The following is a 23,130-nucleotide window of genomic DNA, read 5'->3' as shown; positions in this document are numbered from 1 at the left end:
GAACGCTGCAGGGTAAGTAAAACAAATTATTTTCTTGTGTTAGTTTTACCCGAGTTCCCTTCTGGAGTTTCATGCAGCTGTTTCCTCTCTCGAAAGTGAAGCTATGTCCCCACTCCGTGCATCTTGAGACTGATAGGAGGTTTGAAGAATAGTCCGGCACACACAGAACATTTTTGAGTTCGCATTGGAATTCCCCTTTGTTTGAGGGTATACTGATCCTCACACAGCCTCTGCCCACCACTCTGGAAGCCTCTCCGTTGGGATTTCTGACCACTGATTGAATGGGCACAAAGTCCAGAAACGCATCGATGTTCGTCACTATGTGATCTGTACAACCACTGTCCACTAGCATGCCTGCTGTCTTCCACTGGGTAAGAGCTGCCCAGCATTCCTCGTCTGGTGTAGCCAATGTTGGACCCATTGCCACTGACTCATGTTTGCCTCCTTCTCTTTGTCTCCTGCATGCCCTGTCTAGGTGACCTTTCTCACCACACTTGCTGCATTGTGCTGTCTCCTTCTTCCTGCAGTCCTTGGCAAAGTGTCCAGGGATCCCACACACAAAGCAGTTTCCTTTCTTGGGTCCCTTCTTGAAGTCACGCTTCACTGCCAGTGCCACTGAACCACTTTGTCCCTTGTGTCTCTGCACCGTGCTCTCATGGAAGTTCTGCAGCCTTTTCCTCAACTCTGTGAAGTTCGTTGCCGGGTTGAAGCTTTCCTGTATAACAAAACTTTCATACCTCATTGGCAGACCATTGAGGACCAAGGCGTTGAAGAGGGTCTCTGAGACTGCTTCCCCTGCTTCTTGTAGCCTTGTGAGCAACTCCTGTCCTCTGATGAAGAAGCTGTCCAAATCCTCAGAATCCTCGAGCTGCAGTCGAGCAAGCTGTGCCACTAAAGTCACCACTGTCGGTGTCTCCACACTCTGAAATCTCTCTTGCAAAAGCTTCCAAGCCTTTGCTCCATCTCCAATGCCATCATCTCCCACACAGTCATGTCTCATCAGCATGAGGGTTGTTGCATCTAGAGTCAGTGCCAGATGGCACCACACATTGTTCCGTTTCTCCTTGATGTCTGCAACTTCCTTCTCATATGCATCCTTCAGCACCTTGTGGTTCTTCTTCTCATCATTGGTTGCCCCATTGGCCAGTGGCGCAGGCTCATTGGGTTGCTCCTCTGTCCCCAGTAGTGATTTGTAGAGTCCCTTCGTCTGCATCATCGCCACAAATCTTGTGCTCCAGATTGGAAAGTCCTGTGCCTTTCCTGTGTAGGTCAGCAGCTTCACTGTCTGTTGATCCATTGAAGTTCGAGCAGGCAAAACAATTGTGAAAAGAAAAGGTACTAAGCAGAAAAGGATTATGACTGTCGACAACAAATTAGTTTTGTTTTGGAAATTAATTTTATGACTTAGAAAATTGCTGGGCCCATAACCTGTTGGGTTATGGACTTTCGCAAGCGGAATAAAAAGCGTTTTTAACTAAGTAAAAGAATTAATTTCTCAAAAATGAGAGAATAACAAAATGATATTTTACAGTAGAATTTAGAGATTTACAGGAGAGATCTGATTATTAGATCAAGATGGTGATTTGAATTTGGGGATGAAAAAGGACTCAAAAATCAGCTGTATATATATACCCATTATCAGTGTGAAAAAGTCAAGATACAAAACTAATCTTAGCACCGTGATTTATAGTGGGGGTCGCAAAGGTTACCCAATATGGTTTGATTCTGCAAATCAGTCGCAAAGGGAACCATAAATGGAATGCATTTGCACTTTTCTGAGAATTCATTCACACTTCCGGAGATATCATCATCATTTAATACATGCTGGGAAGATTTTACATCAATTAATCTAACTCTAATAATAGTTATCTAGATTCACCAATTTGAACCGAATATTGATTCTCAGCACCATTTCTTGACGATTCATTTATATAATTTCTTTGATCAAAATCAAATTGCTTGTCTTTCTAATCTGGTAAGTCAAACTTTCTTTCTAATTCTCACTAAGTTTAAGACTATAGTTTGATCGAAATTCTAACAGTAATGAAACAACGGGATTAATAATCAGGTACGGCTGTATGACCATCGGCGTCAAACCCGAAAACGGACACTTGATGCTGAACCCGGGCCCGAACCACATCCTGCGGGCTACAGACACAGTGTACTTCTTCTACACCACAAGTGAGGATGAGACTGAGATCTCTGTGATGAAGAACAACGAGAGTGACGTCACGGGGTCAGGAGGGACAGGGACAGGAAGGGCAGCGAGGAACTCCAGGGGAGGAGGCGATGTTGAGGCAAATAACAACACGAGGGCTGGAGAGTTGTTCAACAAATTACAACAAGGTAAGAGTTTTGCTGCCATTAGTCGGAGGCAATCTAGTTTCTATTTTTATACTCAATACGTTTTGTAGCAAAGTTTCTGACTCTTTCTCATCATAGCACCACACTCTCATCCCTATCAAAATTGGAGAGTGCAAATGAAACGCCTCACTGGTCATATATATATAATTTATATAATTTACCTTAACTTTAGCTAAATGGGTGTCTTTGTGTGTGTTTGTGTGTGTATGTGAGGGGGAGGGGGAGGGGGAGGGGGTAACTAAAATGGCCAAATTTTTTAAACTTGTAACAAATTTTTGTTCCTATTTCGGTCACCACCAGATTTTCAATGCTGTTATAGCACAAAGCATAGGAATAATGTTCTGGTTGTTATGTTTGACTTTATTGATACAACTTCTGTCTATATAACTTTACAAAAACGATTCCATCGGATAAAAATCAGTTTCACTGAATAACTCGATTTTCTTCCAGTACTTTCAGGTTGTTAGTTAATTAATGGAAAAATGAAAGAGAACTCATTTAACTATTTCAGCCATCCCGTTACAACAAACCGGAAATTCGTTCTCCGGTTAGTAACTGATATTTGGTGTTTGCTATAATTATTAATTTTTACAACCAAGTTTTTGCATACTGATATGGCGTGTTAAAGCTTCATGTTTAAACATATCATAACAATTGTTCTAATAACCAAATAAATAAAGTGCTTTTGCTTTTTGGAAGAGTCTACGTTGGCGTAAATTGGAAACTCTGTGTGCTTGGCATAACTTACCTTATACCTGTACATCCAGAAGTTGAAGAATCTGAAACTTTACCAAAGAAAACAACAAAAACAAGGAGGCGCGGTTATGTGCGCTTGCACATAATCTTCGACCCAGCTCAACCATGTATTTCACCCAATTATCTACAACATGAAGATAATCTACAAAACCTTCAAATCTACAACAAAACCTTCTACAACCTTATCTACAACAAAACCTTCAAAAATTAATATATTGTCAGAAAACAACGGGTGCATCCATTTAAAAAACCCTTTAAGCTTAAACCAGTATGTAAAAGTTAATAACTCACTATAGTCCCAATGATACCTGCCATTGAGTAGAGTAAGTGACAAGATAAACAACAAAGTCATATAACAACCAGCACTACTTGAGACCAAAACTCAATCAATCTATCGTTTTTCTTATGAAGACTGAAAAAAAAGTTAAAATAGCATCTGATAAAAACTAAATTAAACCGATTGACTTGAATTTCATGAATAAAGATATGGGACCTGTCTTTATTGAGAGTAGTTAACATGCAAATCGGAAACAAAAGGGGCGAAGTTAAAAAATACGTTTATAATATTTGAAAAGAATAATGGTCATGAAAATCATTAGCCATCAACTGAACTTTTTGGATGACTTATACTATAACTTTAAATTTAGCCATTGAGGCCTGTCTTTATCAAGAATTTCTTACAAACAAAAAAAAACAAACATAGTCAAAAATCAAACAATGAACTAAATTAATAGCCTATTCAATAAGAACATTAAATTTAATCGATTTTCTTTTGTCGCGATCATTTTGATAGGTGACTTGTCATTAATGTGATAATCGGACGAGAAAGCGAAAAAGAAACCCCAAAAAATTGGATATCAAAGCCAACCAGCCGGTATGCGTTCAAATTCACAAGATGATACAGTCTCTCTCAATGCTGAATATTCTCTAAAAATTCTATTAGTTTTTTAAATAAAATATAACTTATAACTTATTTACAACTGTCAATAGTTTATTTTTGGTTTGAAATCAATCTGGTCTACAGCGAACATTAAAAACTGAAAAATGTCAATAATGTTTTTTAAAAAAAATTACAGCGCCCTGTTGTAATCTGATATTTGAGTTGTAAAATTCCACAAATAGAGTAAAACTGGTCTTGTTATTGCTGCTTGTATTTTACAAAAAAAAACGTTTTCAAGTTGTTACTGAAATAGCTAATGTGAACAGAAAGTCAGTATATCAAAAGAAGGATGAAAATGGGATTCTTATGATGATGATGTTTAAAACAAAAATCATTATTTGTCTATAACTCCTTCACTCCTCAGGAAAAAAAAACAAAATTCAAAAAACGTTTTTTGTTATTTTATATTCTACGCTTGACAAACTATCTATTGATGCAACTCAAAACTCTGTTAGATAAATACATTGGTCGGCAAAAATTGACTAAACAAAAAAACTAGTTGAGCGTACCTATCGTCACCACTAAAGCAGGTCAGAACAAATATACAAAAATACTTCCTAGGATAATAAAGGCAAAATACCATACAGCAAATAACAGATAGAGGTTTTGAAAAAGAGCACCTGATTATATGCTCCTAGTATCCGAGCTTCATTCCATTGAATTGTTTATGGATCTTTGCGCGGAGTTTATTACAAACTTCAATTCATTCATCAGTAGAAATCCATCAAGTATAAGACTTCCAAAATTTTCCAAAAATCTTAGTTTACTTTTTCTATAAACTACCTTTTTCAGAGAATTATTATTATTGATACTACTAATAATAAAATTGATAATAATAATAAAATAAAAATAATAGTAATGACAAAAAAATGAAAACAATAAAAAAGATAACATTAATAATAATAGTTATAAAAACAATAATAAAAAAATAATATTAGTAACAAAAAAAGAATCAAAATAATATTAATATTAATAGTTTTGTTAACCATGCACGTTGGAGTTTGCTTCCTTGATAAAATTCTTTGTGGGGTTTTAGATTTTGTTTTTCAATGTTAAGTTTCATACTGTAGATCTTCAAAAGCTGACCAACCATATAAACAAATTTTATATCGAAAGTTTGAAGACGACTCTTTGATAGAAAAGTCGTAATTCTGCTTCTAATTTTGTTGAATCAATCTTTTTACAACGCCATCAGTTTGATAGATGACTTCTCATGAATGTGATAATCGAACAAGACAGCGAGAAAGAAAACAGAAAGTTGAAAAATGTTTTAATATAAAAAAATTAAAAAAACTCGTTGTATCAAAGCCATCAAGCCATTAATTAAAAAATAATAAAGGAATGAATTCTGCGTTTTATTTCAGTTGAAAGATGATGCAGCCTCTCTAAATGCTGAAAATTCGCTCATTCGCAGAAATGAGATTATATTTGGAAACGCGCATAAAAACCATTAGTTTTTCGTAACAATTTTTCAATAACAGTGTTCATGACAACCATAAGTTTCCAACCAAAAACCAGTAAATAGAATACTTTGCTACTGCGTTGGAAGTCAATTGAAAGTGTCTTTGGTCAGACTAAGCCAAAAGAATATAAGATAACAGCAAATATATACAGAACTCAAAATTCCTTAAACACTTTTGCGCAAAAGGGGTTGAACCAAAAAACCATAAGCATTTCGCTTACAATTTTTGTGTATGTTTATTGGCCTTCATTTTTGTAAATTATTTTGTTCAAAAGTTGATTTTTGTTTTGAAATCACTGGTCTATAACGATAATAAACAAAACTAAAAAAATGTAATTGATGTTTTTTTAATAAATTACAGCGCACTTTTGTAATCCAATTTTATTTGAATTGTAAAATTCCACAACTAGAGTATAATTGGTCTTGTTATTGCTGCTTGTATTTTACAAAAAAAACGCTTTCCAGTTGTTACCGAAATATCTAATGTGCCCAGAAACTCAATATATCAAAAGGCAATGATCAAATTGGGATGACTATGGAGATATCATAGCCAAAAACCATTAACTATCTATTGAAGGCCTCAGATGTTTATTCCTAGCTCCTTAACTGCTGAATTTGACATTTGATGAGTTGGATTCAGTCATAAGAATACAAAAAGAACATCAAACGCTGGCAAAACATTTAAAATCTTGAAAAAACTACGAAAACAAATGATCGGAGCCATAAACAACGGCAGCTTTTACTCAGGCAACACAATAACTCTTCATTGGATTCGGTTTGATTAAAATGGAGCTTCTTATTAAAGGAAGTTTGAAATGAAAACAGACTTGCAGTAATTGGGACAAAAAAATCAACAATGAGACCAAAACTGGTCTTGCTATCGCTGTACAGCTGTTAAAAACTCAACTTTGAAAAAAATTGTAATAGCCTTTTGGGCAAGCAAAAATCCTAGTAATAAAAAACAAAGGATGCATTTTATAAATATTGATTTCAATAAGCGAAAGACCGCTGAAATATCGGTTTAAGAACAGTTTATTGGAAACCGGAGATAAAAATGGCCTTTATGAGATCAAGAATTTTTTGTGAACATTTTTTGTATTTCTTCTACCAGTCAAACTGCACAGAGTCGGCCAAATAAATCTATTTGACGCTCTTTCCATAAAAAACAAAAAGGCTAAGTTTTGAAAATTCTGCCCAATTTGTAGCGGAAACAATTGTTACATACCATGATTCAACTATATTTCATCTTTAAACCTAAGCAATGAGACTATCGCTCAAATTTTTATCAATTTCCAGCAAACATTGCTGCAAATTTACGAAAATTGTGAAAAAACAACAAAAATTTGGTTCACTATCAGAATCTCCGTTACTCCTCGGAAAGAAACAGAATCCAAAAATATTTTTGTCTATATATTAATTCAACGTCGACATCGAGCCACTGAATACCATGTTTAAGGGCCTATCTCTGCATGTTTTAACAGCCCTTAAACATGGTTTTCTGTGAAAGCGACTGACAACAGTCGGGTTTGAACCTGGGTCTAGGGGTTGAGAAGCGGAAGCACAACGAGTTGAGCTAAAGAGCAGGTGAGGCGCATATTTTATCGGGACTTTTGTCAATTAACGTTGCATGCGTTTCTCCTTTTTTCCATTTCGCTCCTTTTTGCACACATTTTTTTGCTCCATGTCTTTCCGCCTGTGACTATATATCTATTTTTATATATTAAACGTAATTCGAAAACCTATACCAGCGTGTTTAAGCTCTTAATCTTCAGATGTTTTAAGGTCTCTTAAAGATGCAGCAAAGCGTCTTGCATGCATTTTGATAAAGGTCAATGGCCGAAAAGCTGCTGTTGCCAAAAGAGTCAATGCCAGAAAGCTATCTATGCCATAAAGGTCAATGACTGAATAGGCGTGGATGCAAAAATAGGTCATTGACCGAAAAGCTGCCAATGACCGAAAAGCTGTGTGTGCCAAAAGGGTCAACGACCAAATAACTTCGGATGCAAAAATAGAGGTCATTGACCGAAAAGCTGCCAATGACCGAAAAGCTGCGTGTGCCAAAAGGGTCAACGACCAAATAACTTTGGAAACAAAAGTAGGTCAATGACTGAAAAACTGCTAATACACACTGAATCCATTTATTACACGAAAATAAACCTTGGATGATATGTGCTGATGCATCACTGTTGTTGACAAAAAAAAGATTCTCTAAGTAAAGGTCAATTACTGAAATGAAATCGAAGATAGAAAATTGTCCGTATAAGATGATTTTAGTTAGCTAGGTAGTAAGGCCGCAGTGAGAAGCTTTTGTGTAACGTAAGATTCTCCGTAACATAGATTGTTGCGATTCTTCTAAGCGGAACTTATTACGCAAAATGTTTGCGTGACCGATTTGGTTTTTTAAATCATATATTGCTTCACTTATTTCAATTTAATTTAATGCTTTTATGAGACTGAGTTCAAACAAAATTGAAAAAAGTGAAGCAAAAGATCATTTAAAAAAACCCAATCAGTCACCAAACATCTTGCGTATTAACTTCTGATGAGAAGAATCGCATCAATCTATGTTATGGAGATTTTTAAAACGTTACACAAAAAGTTGTCACTGAGGCATTACTATCTAGCTAATTAAAATAACCTTATATGGACAATTTTCTATCTTCGATTTTATTTCCGTAATTAAACTTTGTTTGAAGAAAACCATGAAAACTTGAAAAAGAAAAGAAAAGACAGAGCGAAAGAGGAGAAAAGAGAGCCACAAAGGGAGAAAAAAACACGAAAAAGAAAAGGAAAGAAACAAAATAGAAAAGAAACAAAGAAATACAGAAGGAAAAAAGATAGAAACGAAAGAGAAAAACAAAAAAAAGGCAGAATAAAAAGAACAGTAAAGAAACATAAGAAAGAGAAATAGACAGAAAAGAAAAAGGAACGAAAGAGAGAAGTTCTTCCGAGAGTCAAAAGCAAAACCCGAACAAATGCTTCGCAGCCTAACTTCATTTGCACTAATAAAACTGACAACAAATGATTAGGTTAATTAAACTTCAGATGTTTAAACTTCTTATGAGACTGAGATCTAACAACTGAAGTTTAATTAACCAGAATTTTTGTTGTCAGTTTTATTAGAGCAAATGGTAGACTGCGAAGAATTTGTTCGGGTTTTGTTTTTGACTCTAGGAAGAACTTTGCTCTTTCTTTTTTTGTTCTTTTCTGTCTTTTTTCTTTCTTTTGTTTCGTTACTGTTATTTTTCTTCTGCCTTTCTTTTTCTCTTTCGTATCGCTTGCTTTCTTTCTTTCAGTATTTCTTTGTTTCTTTTTTAATTTCCGTTTCTCGCTTTCTTCTTTTTTGCTGCCTTTCGTTTCTTTTCTCTTCCTCTTTCTTTTGGCTTTTTTCTTTTTTGCTTTTCTCTTTCTTTTACGTCTCTTTTCTTTTTTGTTTTCTCGGTTTCTTTTTATTAGCCGCACAGCGATAGCTGGGGTTAATATTGGCCTTCTCTTGGTTTTTTTATTTCGTCGTCGCAATTTTTGTTGCGACCACATGACGTCACAACCACTTCCCATTTGCTTTTTGTTCATTCGCTCATGCAGTTTCATCTGAAGTGCGTGCGTGACGTCATTTTTCGCTCTTAGTTGAGCAATTTTTTTTTCATTCGCGTGATTAAAATTTTGGCCACACTTGACTTGCCTCACTCTCAAAAAAGACTTCCTCACTTTGAAATTGGCTTTTTAATTTAATTCAAAGAGATAAGGTGAAATGGGTGTGTGTCACTCTAAATGAAGGTTATTTGAGAGCAGCTATTACAGGCAGCAAAAACTTGTTCAGGTTTTAATCAAAATATAACATATCAGCCTTCAATGAAAAGACAATTTTTTGGTCTGTCTTGTTTACTGATTTTTTGAGACTACAGAGCTATTAAGCTATTGTGGCTATTTTCTGGTAATCTGCCAGCTATGTTTCTCTTTTGGTGGTCTTTTATGTTTTCACTCTTTCATTTCTGTTGTCCGCCCCTCCCCCCATCCTCTCTCTCTCTCTCTCTCTCTCTCTCTCTCTTTCTCACACACCCTGTCTTTTTTCTCTTCTTTTCTCTATTGTTTTTCTTTTCTGCTTTGCGTTTCTGTCTTTCTTTCTTTTCTCTCTTTCTTTTCTCTATTTTATTTCTCTCTTTGTTCTTTTCCGCCTTTATCTTCTATTTTCCAGTTCTTCTTCTGCCTTCATTTTCTCTTCTTTTTTGCACCCTTTCGTCTCTTCTTTCTCTCCTTTCTCTTTCTTTGTTTCTCTTCCTTAGTTTCGCTTTTCTCTCTTTTTTTCTGTTCTGTTCTGCCTGTTCTTTGTTTATTTACTCTTTCTCTTTCGTTTTTCTTTTCGCTTTCTTTTCACTGTTCTCTTTCTCTTCTATTTGTTTTCTTCTGCCTTCCTTTTGTCTCTTCCTTTTTGCTCTCTCTATCTCTCTCTCTCTCTCTCTCTCTCTCTCTTTCTCTCTCTCTCTTCTTTTTTGCTTCTCTTTCTTCTCGGTCTTACTTTTGGTTTCTCGGTTTCTTTTTTCTCTTTCATTGGTCCTTTTTGTGTTGTCTCTTTCATTTTTTTTTACTTTCCCTCTGTCTTTCTCTCCTGTCTTTTTTGCCTTTCCTTTCTCTTGCTTTTCTCATTCCTGTCTCTCGTTTTAGTTTCTGCTTTTCTCTTCTCTTTTTCTCCTTTTTTTCTGTTTTTCTTTTCTGCATTTTTTTTTCTTTCTCTTTCTTTTCCGTCGTTCTTTTCTCTTTTCTTCATTATTCTTTTTTTCTGTTCTTTTTCTTATTATCTTTTCTTTTGCACTCTTTCGTCTCTTCTTTCTCTCCTTTCTCTTTTCTCTTCCTTGGTTTTGCTTTTCTCCTTTTTTCTGTTTTACTGTTTTAGTTTCTTTTTCTCTTTCATTGGTCCTTTTTGTGTTTTTTTCATTTCTCTGTTTTTCATCTCTCTCTCTCTCTCTCTCTTCCCTATTTTACATCTCTTGCTTTTTCTTTTCCGTCTTTCGTTTCTGCCTTTCTTTTCTTTTTCTTTTTTTTCTGTTCCTCTTTTCTGCTTTTTCTATTTTAATTCTTTTCTTTTTTCCGTCTCTCTTTTTTCTTTCTTTTCTATTCCCTTTTCTGTTCTTTTTCTTCTGCCTATTTTTCTCTTTATTTTTGGCTCTTTTCTCTTTATCTTTTCTCTCCTTTTTGCTTTTCTCTCTTTGATTGGTCTTTTTTGTGTTTTCTCTTTCAATTATCTGTTTTTCCATTCGCTCTCTTATGTCTTTTTATCTCTCCCTTTCTGTCTTGCTTTTGTATTTTTTCTGTTTTTTTTCTATCCTCTTTTCTCTCACTTACTTTTCTCGTTCTTTTCTCCTTATACTTTTCTCTCTTTTCTCTTGCTTTTTTTCGTCTTTCGTATCGCTTGCTTTCTTTCTTTCAGTATTTCTTTGTTTCTTTTTTACTTTCCGTTTCTCGCTTTCTTCTTTTTTGCTGCCTTTCGTTTCTTTTCTCTTCCTCTTTCTTTTGTCTTTTTTGCTTTTCTCTTTCTTTTACGTCTCTTTTCTTTTTTGGTTTCTCGGTTTCTTTTTATTTGCCGCACAGCGATAGCTGGGGCTATTATTGGCCTTCTCTTGGTTTTTTTTGTTTTGTCGTCGCGATTTTTGTTGCGACCACTTGACGTCACAACCATTTCCAATTTGCTTTTTGTTCATTCGCTCATGCAGTTTCATCTGAAGTGCGTGCGTGACGTCATTTTTCGCTCTTAGTTGAGCGAGTTTTTTTTTATTCGCGTGATTAAAATTTTGGCCACACTTGACTTGCCTCACTCTCAAAAATGACTTCCTCACTTTGAAATTGGCTTTTTAATTTAATTCAAAGAGATAAGGTGAAATGGGTGTGTGTCACTCTAAATGAAGGTTATTTGAGAGCAGCTAATACAGGCAGAAAAAATTCTTCAGATTTTAATCAAAATATAACATATCAGCCCTCAATGAAAAGAAAATTTTTTGGTCTGTCTTGTTTACTGATTTTTTGAGACTACAGAGCTATTAAGCTATTGTGGCTATTTTCTGGTGATCTGCCAGCTATGTTTCTCTTTTGGTGGTCTTTTATGTTTTCACTCTTTCATTTCTGTTGTCCGCCCCTCCCCCCATCCTCTCTCTCTCTCTCTCTCTCTCTCTCTCTCTCTCTCTTTCTCACACACCCTGTCTTTTTTCTCTTCTTTTCTCTATTGTTTTTCTTTTCTCCTTTGCGTTTCTGTCTTTCTTTCCTTTCTCTCTTTCTTTATTTTATTTCTCTTTGTTGTTCTTTTCCGACTTTATCTTCTATTTTTCAGTTCTCCTGCCTTCATTTTCTCTTCTTTTTTGCACCCTTTCGTCTCTTCTTTTTCTCCTTTCTCTTTCTTTTTTTCTCTTCCTTAGTTTCGCTTTTCTCTCTTTTTTCTGTTCTTTTCTGCCTGTTCTTTGTTTATTTACTCTTTCTCTTTCGTTTTTCTTTTCGCTTTCTTTTCACTGTTCTCTTTCTCCTCTATTTGTTTTTTTTTGCCTTCCTTTTGTCTCTTTCTTTTTGCTCTCTCTCTCTCTCTCTCTCTCTCTCTCTCTCTCTCTCTCCCTCTCTCTTCATTTTTGCTTCTCTTTCTTCTCGGTCTTACTTTTGGTTTCTCGGTTTCTTTTTTCTCTTTCATTGGTCCTTTTTGTGTTGTCTCTTTCATTTTTTTTACTTTCCCTCTGTCTCTCTCTCCTGTCTTTTTTGCCTCTCCTTTCCTTTCTCTTGCTTTTCTCTTTCCTGTCTCTCGTTTTAGTTTCTGCTTTTCTCTTCTCTTTTTCTCCTTTTTTTCTGTTTTTCTTTTCTGCATTTTCTATTTTTTCTTTCTCTTTCTTTTCCGTCGTTCTTTTCTCTTTTCTTCACTATTCTTTTTTTCTGTTCTTTTTCTTATTATCTGTTCTTTTGCACTCTTTCGTCTCTTCTTTCTCTCTTTTCTCTTTTCTCTTCCTTGGTTTTGCTTTTCTCTTTTTTTCTGTTTTACTGTTTTAGTTTCTTTTTCTCTTTCATTGGTCCTTTTTGTGTTTTCTTTCATTTCTCTGTTTTTCATCTCTCTCTCTCCCTATTTTACATCTCTTGCTTTTTCTTTTCCGTCTTTTGTTTCTGCCTTTCTTTTCTTTTTTCTTCTTTTTTTTCTGTTCCTCTTTTCTGCTTTTTCTATTTTAATTCTTTTCTTGTTTCCGTCTTTCTTTTTTCTCTTTTTCTATTCTCTTTTCTGTTCTTTTTCTTCTGCCTACTTTTCTCTTTATTTTTGGCTCTTTTCTCTTTATCTTTTCTCACCTTTTTGCTTTTCTCTCTTTGATTGGTCTTTTTTGTGTTTTCTCTTTCAATTATCTATTTTTTCATTCGCTCTCTTATGTCTTTTTATCTCTCCCTTTCTTTCTTGCTTTTGTATTTTTTCGGCCGCTCTTTTCTGTCTTTTTTCTATCTTCTTCTATCTCTCACTTACTTTTCTCGTTCCTTTCTCCTTATGCTTTTCTCTCTTTTCTCTTGCTTTTTTTCGTCTTTCGGTTCTGCTTTTCTCTTCATTTTCTGTTCTTTTTTCTTTTCGTCTTTTCTGACTCTTCGTTCTGTTTTTTACTCTCTCTTTTTCGTTTTTTTCGCTTTCTTTTATATGTTCTCTTTCTCTTCTGTTGGCTTTCTTCTGCCTTTTTTTTCTCTCTTCCTTTTCTCTCTCTCTCTCTCTCTCTCTCTGTCTCTCTCTCTCTCTCTGTCTGTCTCTCTCTCTCTCTCTCTCTCTCTCTCTCTGTGTGTCTCTTCTTTTTTTCGCTTCTCTTTCTTCTCGGTCTTACTTTTGGTTTCTCGGTTTCTTTTTTCTCCTTCATTGGTCCTTTTTGTGTTGTCTCTTTCATTTTTTTTACTTTCCATCTGTCTCTCTCTCTCCTGTCTTTTTTGCCTCTCCTTTCCTTTCTCTTGCTTTTCTGTTTCCTGTCTCTGTTCTGTTCTGCCTGTTCTTTGTTTATTTACTCTTTCTCTTTCGTTTTTCTTTTCGCTTTCTTTTCACTGTTCTCTTTCTCTTCTATTTGTTTTCTTCTGCCTTCCTTTTGTCTCTTCCTTTTTGCTCTCTCTCTATCTCTCTCTCTCTCTCTCTCTCTCTCTCTTTCTCTCTCTCTCTCTTCTTTTTTGCTTCTCTTTCTTCTCGGTCTTACTTTTGGTTTCTCGGTTTCTTTTTTCTCTTTCATTGGTCCTTTTTGTGTTGTCTCTTTCATTTTTTTTTACTTTCCCTCTGTCTTTCTCTCCTGTCTTTTTTGCCTTTCCTTTCTCTTGTTTTTCTCATTCCTGTCTCTCGTTTTAGTTTCTGCTTTTCTCTTCTCTTTTTCTCCTTTTTTTCTGTTTTCCTTTTCTGCCTTTTCTATTTTTTCGTCGTTCTTTTCTCTTTTTTCTTCACTAGTCTTTCTTTTCTGTTCTTTTTCCTCCTTTTTTTGCTTTGTCGTATCTCTCATTCTCTTCTTTTTTGCTTCTCTTTCTTCTCGGTCTTACTTTTGGTTTCTCGCTTTCTTTTTTCTCTTTCATTGGTTCTTTTTGTGTTGTCTCTTTCGTTTTTTTAATTTCCCTCTGTCTCTCTCTCCTGTCTTTTTTGCCTCTCCTTTCCTTTTTCTTGCTTTTCTCTTTCCTGTCTCTCGTTTTAGTTTCTGCCTTTCTCTTCTCTTTTTCTCCTTTTTTTCTGTTTTTCTTTTCTGCATTTCATATTTTTTCTTTCTCTTTCTTTTCCGTCGTTCTTTTCTCTTTTCTTCACTATTCTTTTTTTTCTGTTCTTTTTCTTATTCTCTGTTCTTTTGCACTCTTTCGTCTCTTCTTTCTCTCCTTTCTCTTTTCTCTTCCTTGGTTTTGCTTTTCTCTTTTTTTCTGTTTTACTGTTTTAGTTTCTTTTTCTCTTTCATTGGTCCTTTTTTGTGTTTTCTTTCATTTCTCTGTCTTTCATCTCTCTCTCTCTCTCTTTCCCTATTTTACATCTCTTGTTTTTTCTTTTCCGTCTTTTGTTTCTGCCTTTCTTTTCTTTTTTCTTTTTCTGTTCCTCTTTTCTGCTTTTTCTATTTTAATTCTTTTCTTATTTCCGTCTTTCTTTTTTCTTTCTTTTCTATTCTCTTTTCTGTTCTTTTTCTTCTGCCTACTTTTCTCTTTATTTTTGGCTCTTTTCTCTTTATCTTTTCTCACCTTTTTGCTTTTCTCTCTTTGATTGGTCTTTTTTGTGTTTTCTTTTTCAATTATCTGTTTTTCCATGCGCTCTCTTATATCTTTTTATCTCTCCCTTTCTCGCTTGCTTTTGTATTTTTTCGGCCGCTCTTTTCTGTCTTTTTTCTATCCTCTTCTCTCTCTCACTTACTTTTCTCGTTCTTTTCTCCTTATGCTTTTCTCTTTTCTCTTGGTTTTTTTCGTCTTTCGGTTCTGCTTTTCTCTTCACTTTCTGTTCTTTTTTCTTTCGTCTTTTCTGACTCTTCGTTCTGTTTCTTTACTCTTTCTTTTTCGTTTTTTTCGCTTTCTTTTATATGTTCTCTTTCTCTTCTGTTGGCTTTCTTCTGCCTTTCTTTTCTCTCTTCCTTTTCTCTCTCTCTCTCTCTCTCTCTCTCTCTCTGTCTCTCTCTCTCTCTCTCTCTGTGTCTCTTCTTTTTTTCGCTTCTCTTTCTTCTATCTTACTTTTTCTTTATTGGCTTCTCGGATTTTTTTCTTTTTCATTGGTCTTGTTCGTTTTTTCTCGTTCAATTTTTTCCTGTCTCTTTTTCTCCCTCTCTCTCTGTCTTTTTTACCTCTCCGTTTCTTTCTATTCTCTTTTTGCTTTTCTTTTCTCTCTTGCTTTTCTTTTCCTTTTCTGTCTCTAAATTCTGCCTTTCTCTTCTCTTTTTTTCTTCCTTTCTTCGGTTTTTTTTTCTGCCTTTTCTATTTTTTCGTCGTTCTTTTCTCTTTTTTCTTCACTAGTCTTTCTTTTCTGTTCTTTTTCCTCCTTTTTTTGCTTTGTCGTATCTCTCATTCTCTTCTTTTTTGCTTCTCTTTCTTCTCGGTCTTACTTTTGGTTTCTCGCTTTCTTTTTTCTCTTTCATTGGTCCTTTTTGTGTTGTCTCTTTCATTTTTTTACTTTCCCTCTTTCTCTCTCTCTCTCCTGTCTTTTTTGCCTCTCCTTTCCCTTCTCTTGCTTTTCTCTTTCCTGTCTCTCGTTTTAGTTTCTGCTTTTCTCTTCTCTTTTTCTCCTTTTTTTCTGTTTTTCTTTTCTGCATTTTCTATTTTTTCTTTCTCTTTCTTTTCCGTCGTTCTGTTCTCTTTTCTTCACTATTCTTTTTTTCTGTTATTTTTCTTATCTGTTCTTTTGCACTCTTTCGTCTCTTCTTTCTCTCCTTTCTCTTTTCTCTTCCTTGGTTTTGCTTTTCTCTTTTTTTCTGTTTTACTGTTTTAGTTTCCTTTTCTCTTTCATTGGTCCTTTTTGCGTTTTCTTTCATTTCTCTGTTTTTCATCTCTCTCTCTCTCTCTCTTTCCCTATTTTACATCTCTTGCTTTTTCTTTTCAGTCTTTTGTTTCTGCCTTTCTTTTCTTTTTTCTTCTTTTTTTTCTGTTCCTCTTTTCTGCTTTTTCTATTTTAATTCTTTTCTTTTTTCCGTCTTTCTTTTTTCTTTCTTTTCTATTCTCTTTTCTGTTCTTTTTCTTCTGCCTACTTTTCTCTTTATTTTTGGCTCTTTTCTCTTTATCTTTTCTCACCTTTTTGCTTTTCTCTCTTTGATTGGTCTTTTTTTTTGTTTTCTCTTTCAGTTATCTGTTTTTCCATTCGCTCTCTTATGTCTTTTTATCTCTCCCTTTCTCTCTTGCTTTTTGTATTTTTTCGGCCGCACTTTTCTGTCTTTTTTCTATCCTCTTCTCTCTCTCACTTACTTTTCTCGTTCTTTTCTCCTTATGCTTTTCTCTCTTTTCTCTTGCTTTTTTTCGTCTTTCAGTTCTGCTTTTCTCTTCACTTTCTGTTCTTTTTTCTTTTCGTCTTTTCTGACTCTTCGTTCTGTTTCTTTACTCTTTCTTTTTCGTTTTTTTCGCTTTCTTTTATATGTTCTCTTTCTCTTCTGTTGGCTTTCTTCTGCCTTTCTTTTCTCTCTTCCTTTTCTCTCTCTCTCTCTCTGTCTCTCTCTCTCTCTCTCTCTCTCTCTCTCTCTCTCTCTCTGTGTGTGTGTGTGTCTCTTCTTTTTTTCGCTTCTCTTTCTTCTGTCTTACTTTTTCTTTATTGGCTTCTCGGATTTTTTTCTTTTTCATTGGGCTTGTTCGTTTTTTCTCTTTCATTTTTTTCCTGTCTCTTTCTCCCTCTCTCTCTCTTCTGTCTTTTTTACCTCTCCGTTTCTTTCTATTCTCTTCTGCTTTTCTTTTCTCTCTTGCTTTTCTTTTCCTTTTCTGTCTCCAAATTCTGCCTTTCTCTTCTCTTTTTTTCTTCCTTTTTTCGGTTTTTTTCTGCCTTTTCTATTTTTTCGTCGTTCTTTTCTCTTCTTTTCTTCACTAGTCTTTCTTTTCTGTTCTTTTTCCTCCTTTTTTTGCTTTGTCGTATCTCTCATTCTCTTCTTTTTTTCCTTTTGTCTTCTTTTCCTTCTATCTTCTTTTCTCTCTTTTTCTTGCTGGTTTCGCAGTTTTTCTCTTTCAATGGTCGTTTCGGTTTTTTGGTTTCTTTTTTAATTTCTCGGTTTATTTTCTCATTCATTAGTTTTTTTGTGTTTTGCCTTTCATTTCTTTGTTTCTCTCTCTATCTTTCTTCTGTGTTTTTACCGCTCCTTTTCTCTCTTTCTCTTCTTTATTTTTCTATTTTCTGTCTTTTTTCTCTCTTCCTTTTCTGTCTCTTTTCTCCTCCTTTTCTTTTTTGCTTGCTTTTTTCTGCATTTTTTTTTTCTATTTTCTGTTTTTTCTTTTTCGTTTCTCTTTGGTTTCTGAAACAATTTTGTTTTTCTGTGATCTCTTGCTTTTATCTTCCTTCTCTCTTTCTTTTCTCTCGCTTTTCTGTTATTTTTTTTCTTTTGTTTCTTCCTTTTTTCTTCATTTCTTTTCTATTGTTCTTTGTTTTCTCTATTTCTCCCGTCTTTTCTCTTCCGTTTCTTTTTTTTCTGTCTCCCTTTTCTATCTTTTTCCTCGCTTAAATATCTCTTTCCTTTCTGTTTTTCCTCATACATTTCTCCCTCATACCTCTTTGTCTTTCTTTCCTCTTTTGCGTTTCTTTTTCCTTTTTTTAAATCTTTTTTCTAGCTTTCAGTTCTGTGTTTTCTCTCCCTCTTTCATATCCTGATTTTCTCTCTTGCTCTTCTATGTTTCTATTCCCCCTTCCTTTGCTCTCTTTTCTCTCTTTTTTTCCGTCTGTTCTTTTTTCTGCCTTTCTGTTCTCTATTTCTTCTCTTTTCTCTTCCATTTATGCTTCTTTCTGGCTCTCTTTTCTGGTTTTTCCCACCTTTTCTCTTTCTTCTCTGTCTTTTCTCTCGTTCTGTTTTCTTCTCTCCTTTCTGTTCTTTTTTTCTCTCTTTTATCTTTTGTTTCTCTCTTTCGGTTCCCTTTCCTTTCTCTTACCTTTCTGTCATCTCTTGCATTTTTTTCTGTCTTTTCTCTCTTGCTTTTCTGTTTTTTCCCTTTTTGCTCTTATTCTTTCTTTTCTTGTCAGTGTTTTCTCTGTTTCTTTCATGTCATGTTTTTTTATCTAATATATATGCTCTCCTTTTCTTCTCTTTCTTTTTCTCAGTCTTTTCTGTTTTTTCCTGCCTTTCTTATATATCTTCAATGTTTAAGCTCCTTATCTTTGCTCAATAGACATGCAGCTTAGCGTTTTACCTTCGTTTAGCTAAGCCATCATGAAGATCAATATCGGTGTACGTCGTAGCGCCCCTTAAATTTGCCAGATAGCAAAGCCAAAAAAAGTTAAACAAAAAACTGCTGGTGCTTGGGGTTATATACTAAACCAAACACATCGGTAACGTAACGCGGTTGCGGAAGGAAACCCCCACGGAAAAAAATCCCATTTCATTTTAGATAGGAAATAAACCCCCACGGAAATAAACCCCCACGGAAATAAATCCCCACTTTACTATTAAAGAACTGCGCATTTAGCGCGTTTGGCCATGCCTGGCGGGCCATGGCCATGCCTCAGTGGCCCGTGGGACTTGACTTGAAACTATCACAACCAAACAAATTATTACAGTCGAAGTTCAATTTTAAAATGGGGGTTTATTTCCGTGGTGGTTTATTTGCTATCTAAAGTTAAGTGGGTTTTCTTTCCGTGGGGCTTATTTCCTCGACCCAGCGTAATATAATACATCTGGCTGTTGAACGAGATGAAGGGGTTCCAGCACAAAAGGTGGTGCGAAAGAAATCTGATTTTTTAAAAACCTATTCTTATAAATGTTTTTTTTGTGGTGCTTTTGCGGGCCTGCTAGTTACTTTAAATTCTACGCTGACACACTATCTAACAATGCCACTCAAAACATTTTTACGATAAACATAATGATCGGCAAAAATTGACTGAACAAAAAACCAGTTGAGCACACAGCTTCTCGCCACTAAAGTGGGTCGGATCAATTATACAGAAATATACCCTAGGATACAAAAGGCTAAATATCATACAACAAATAAGAGCCCGGGTTGAAGTTTCTTTGATTTCATACAAGGATCATATATGATTTCATACTGTCCATACTTGATTTCTTAGTACGATCCTAGTATGAAACCAAAGAAATCATATATGATCCTTGTATGAAATCCAAGTTTTCATACATGACCCTAGAATGAAATCCAAGAAATCATAGATGAACAATTCAAGAATTGCATTCAAGAAAAGCAAGAATACACGCTTAAAAAAGTGTATGATCCTTGTATGAGATCAAAGAAATCATATATGATCTTTGTATGAAACAAAAGAAATCATATATGATCCTTGTATGAAATCCAAGTTTTCATACATGACCCTAGCATGAAATCCAAGAAATCATAGATGAACAATTCAAGAATTGAATTCAAGAAAAGCAAGAATGCACGCTTAAAAAAGTGTATGATCCTTGTATGAGATCAAAGAATTCATATATGATCTTTGTATGAAACCAAAGAAATCATATATGATCCTTGTATGAAATCCAAGTTCTCATACATGACCCTAGCATGAAATCCAAGAAATCATAGATGGACCATTCTTGAAACGAAAAAAAAAACATGCTTAAAAAAGTGTATGATCCTTTTATGAGATCAAAGAAATGATATATGATCTTTGTATGAAACCATATATCTAGATACAAGTTTTGAACTAGAGAACTTGATCAAATGTTTGATCAGATTTGGTTTTTGCAATAATGCATTACATTCTCCATCGTTGGAAATATTTGTGGTGCAAACCCATTTGACACAAGCCTGTTGCTGTTTTCCCAATATTTTTAGCCTTATTTTTCTAGCAACTCAGATGACTTATCCATAAAACAAGACATATAGTGCGTTCTCCTGAGGAAAATTGTTGACGGGAACAACTTATCATACGAGAAGTAAGCAGACATTCGGTATGGAAAAAAGCATTGAGTCCGAAAATGCTTTTGAAATACCAAAAACAGATCACAAACAGAAATGAAATGAACATTAAACTGCATCTAACTAAGTGCTTTCAACTTGAACCGTTAAAAAGAAGTTGTAGCTACTTCAAAAATAATGGTTTTTTTAGAAAAAAAAAAGAAAAAAAAACATTGTTAATTCCTTTGAGTATGAATTATAAAATACAGAACATAGTTTAAAGGCAATGTAGTGTTAAGAAATATAAATGAAACAAACGTCACATATTGTGAAAGTTTAAAATTGTATTAAATTTACAATGTGCTAAAATATCGACAAATTAAGAGAGATGAATTATAATTGAGAAAAATTTTTAAAAATGCTAATTCTACAATTAACATTTTCGGGAAAAGAGAATATTTTAAAAAATGCTAATCCTCCAATTAACATTTCATAGAAGACTAAAAGAAGCCCTAAAACTAAATCAAATTAAGATTGAACTTGAAAAATTTGAGATTAGAATTCAATTCAGAAACCGTTGGGTCCTTTAGAAACTCATTCCAGAAATGATTTTTTATTGTAGTTTTGAGAGCCCGCTTTTTAGGTATATTCCGCCTCAAGGTGAGAGGCAAACCGTTATACCAGTCAATTGCTTTTTTTGAGAAACAGTTTTGCATTATATTCGTTTTTTGGTTTGCTCCAAATGACAGCTTGTTTGTACGGTCATTCAATTTAGCACTTAGGGTGGCTAGTTTGAGTTCATCGAAAGCTGGTAGATCAGCTTTTAGAAGCTTTATAAAATATATAATAACCCGATAATTTATGAGGTATTCTACTCGTGAGATTTTGTGTTTGATCTTGAGATCAGTGGTCCTGTCAAATTTGGTTCTATTGAAACATGATTTTATTCCCCAGTTCAATTGTTTATTTAGAGTAACTCGAAGTGATTTTTTAAGACCTGAGAACAGAACAATTGGGTAATGCAGATGACTTAAAACAAGAGCGTTCAGTAAAGCAGATCTAGTTTTTTCAGGAAATTTATTTTTGATGGAGTAAATGACCTTTATGCCAACAGCCATTTTTCTTGGTACATTTTTTATTTCTTCATCGAAAGAAAGATTACAGTCAATATGAACTCCCAAGTTTTTCACAATTTTTTTCTCGAGAACTGTACATCCGTTAACAACTATTTCTTCGATTTTGTTTCTCTCAGGGGCTCCAAAACTAATGAATTCGGATTTGCTTTCATTTACATTTAACTCATTTTTCCTGAAAAAGAGAATGAGTTTAGCAATACTTTTTTCAAGAAGTAACTTTGATTCAGAAAATGTTTTTCCACTGCAAACGATAAAAGTATCATCAGCGTACTGGCTTATATTAGAATTGACATCAGTATCATCTTTCATATCATTCACATATATGCTGAAAAGCAGTGGGCCTAGCACAGTACCTTGTGGTACTCCACGGTTAAGTGCTATCCAATTTGATTCATACTTCGAGAATTTGATTTTTTGCACACGGTTTTCTAGATAAGATTTTAGAATTGCTAGCAACTTATTCTTCTCTAAATAAGCTAATATTTGATCTCGAAGAAGGATTTCGAAAGTTTTACCCAGAGCTCCAGTAAGCGAAATTGGTCGAAAATTTATCAGATCTTCAGGATCATCTTTCTTGGAAAGAGGCAACACGTGGTCACGCGAAAAGAGGCAACACAGGCAACACGTGGTCAGGAAAGCGTTGTTCAGTTAAGAATTGGTTAAACAAAAAACAGAGAGGTTCAGCTATGTGTTCTCTTGCATCTTTTAAAGCCCAAGCTGGAATGAGTGATGGACCCAACGGTTTTTTAACATTTAAGTTGTTGAGAATATCAAATATCTCCTTGGTTGTCGTATACCTGAATATAAATTTGTTACTGTGGCGTGCCGGATTATCACAAAATTGATACTGTTCTTTTTTACCAAAATATTCACCTAACGCTGAAAATTTATAGTTGAGAAGATTGGCAATATCATTTCCATTGGTCAAAACCGTTCGAAAACTGTTTTTGAGTCTTGGTATTTCTGTCTGTGTTTTTTCACCGATTCTGATTTCTTTGGTAAAATTCCACCTTTCTCTTGCACTTTTTAAGTTTTGAAACACATCTAGCAGATGTTTTTCATTTTTCTTGCTTCAAAACACTTTTGTTGTTATTATTTGATGTCTTTGCAAACTTTTTTACTGTGTTTTTTGATATTCATTGTTGATGTAGCGTTAGTTTAGGCTTGTCATGGCGTATGAAGACGGTCTTTTGTGGAGCATGCTTTTTAATTACCGTTTTCAATGACGAGCAAAAGTTTTTATACATGATTTCTGGATTTTCTGATAAATAAAATGATCTCCAATTTATCCTTCCAACATCTAGGGAAAAAGCATTTTTAGAGTAGTTTGTTTTATCAAACACAATTTTTTGATAGCTTCTTTTTTATTTTTAACGGTTTCACTAATTAAAGTAAGCTTGGCTAAGTGATCACTTTTTAGAATCGAGTCTAGTGTCTGGGAACTAAGAAAATTTTCGCATATAACATAGTCTATTAGCGACTTCGTTCTTGATGTTTCTCTTGTTGCTAAAGTTTTATTTGAATTCAGTAAACCGTACGGCAAGATCAGAGTTTTTAGGAGATTTCTTTCATTGCAATTAAAGTAATTAAGGTTGTACTCACCTAGTAGAAAAATTTTTTTATTTTCAGTCGCTGCTCTATCTAAACCCAGGGCTAGCTCTTCCAAAAACAAATTTATTAGTTGTTTTTTTGGACAGTAAGCCAAATTTATCAACTCGGGCTTTTTATTTATTTTACACTCTACCCAAACACTTTCAAAATGGTCTTTTGACATTGTCTCTAGATCATTTCGTGCTTTTGGATGAAACTTTTTTGGAACGAACAAAAGAATACCACCGCCTTTATTTTCCTCTTGAAGATCAGTATGTCGGTTGCATCTGAAGGACACTAAGTGTATCGACCAAAACGGAATATCGTTAACTGATTTCAATTACGTTTCTGAGAAGCCCGAAATACAATTGTCACCTAGGTCAGATAGAAAATTCTTAAGGAGCAACCATTGTCCAAGCACGCTTTGACAA

At 34.5% G+C, this 23,130-nt stretch overlaps 2 protein-coding genes across 16 annotated transcripts in view; one reads left to right on the top strand and one right to left on the bottom strand.

Annotated features, from left to right (window-relative positions):
- Positions 1–23,130, top strand: part of LOC142344731 (potassium channel subfamily T member 1-like) — a 179,492-nt gene that overhangs the window by 142,671 nt on the left and 13,691 nt on the right. For 14 of the 15 annotated variants that reach the window (XM_075396617.1, XM_075396619.1, XM_075396615.1 and 11 more), the window contains 2 exons: positions 2,069–2,346; positions 2,876–2,911. In XM_075396617.1, the coding sequence (XP_075252732.1) occupies positions 2,069–2,346; positions 2,876–2,911 (314 nt within the window). The remainder of the gene's footprint in view (positions 1–2,068; positions 2,347–2,875; positions 2,912–23,130) is intronic. The other variant, XM_075396616.1, reaches the window with a different exon arrangement.
- Positions 11,947–18,070, bottom strand: LOC142344300 (uncharacterized). Its single transcript, XM_075395888.1, has 5 exons — positions 18,060–18,070; positions 15,068–15,173; positions 13,196–13,250; positions 12,157–12,194; positions 11,947–12,088 (listed from the first exon to the last, which is right to left on the bottom strand). Exons 1-5 carry the CDS (start codon positions 18,068–18,070, stop codon positions 12,014–12,016), a joined length of 285 nt encoding a protein of 94 aa, XP_075252003.1. The 3' UTR covers positions 11,947–12,013.

This window comes from Convolutriloba macropyga, chromosome 8 (genome assembly GCF_964194025.1).
Source record: "Convolutriloba macropyga chromosome 8, txConMacr16.3, whole genome shotgun sequence".
Taxonomy (NCBI): Eukaryota; Metazoa; Xenacoelomorpha; order Acoela; family Convolutidae; genus Convolutriloba; species Convolutriloba macropyga.
The sequence above is the reverse complement of the archived record's forward strand: the minus strand, read 5'-3'. Positions and strand labels throughout refer to the sequence as shown.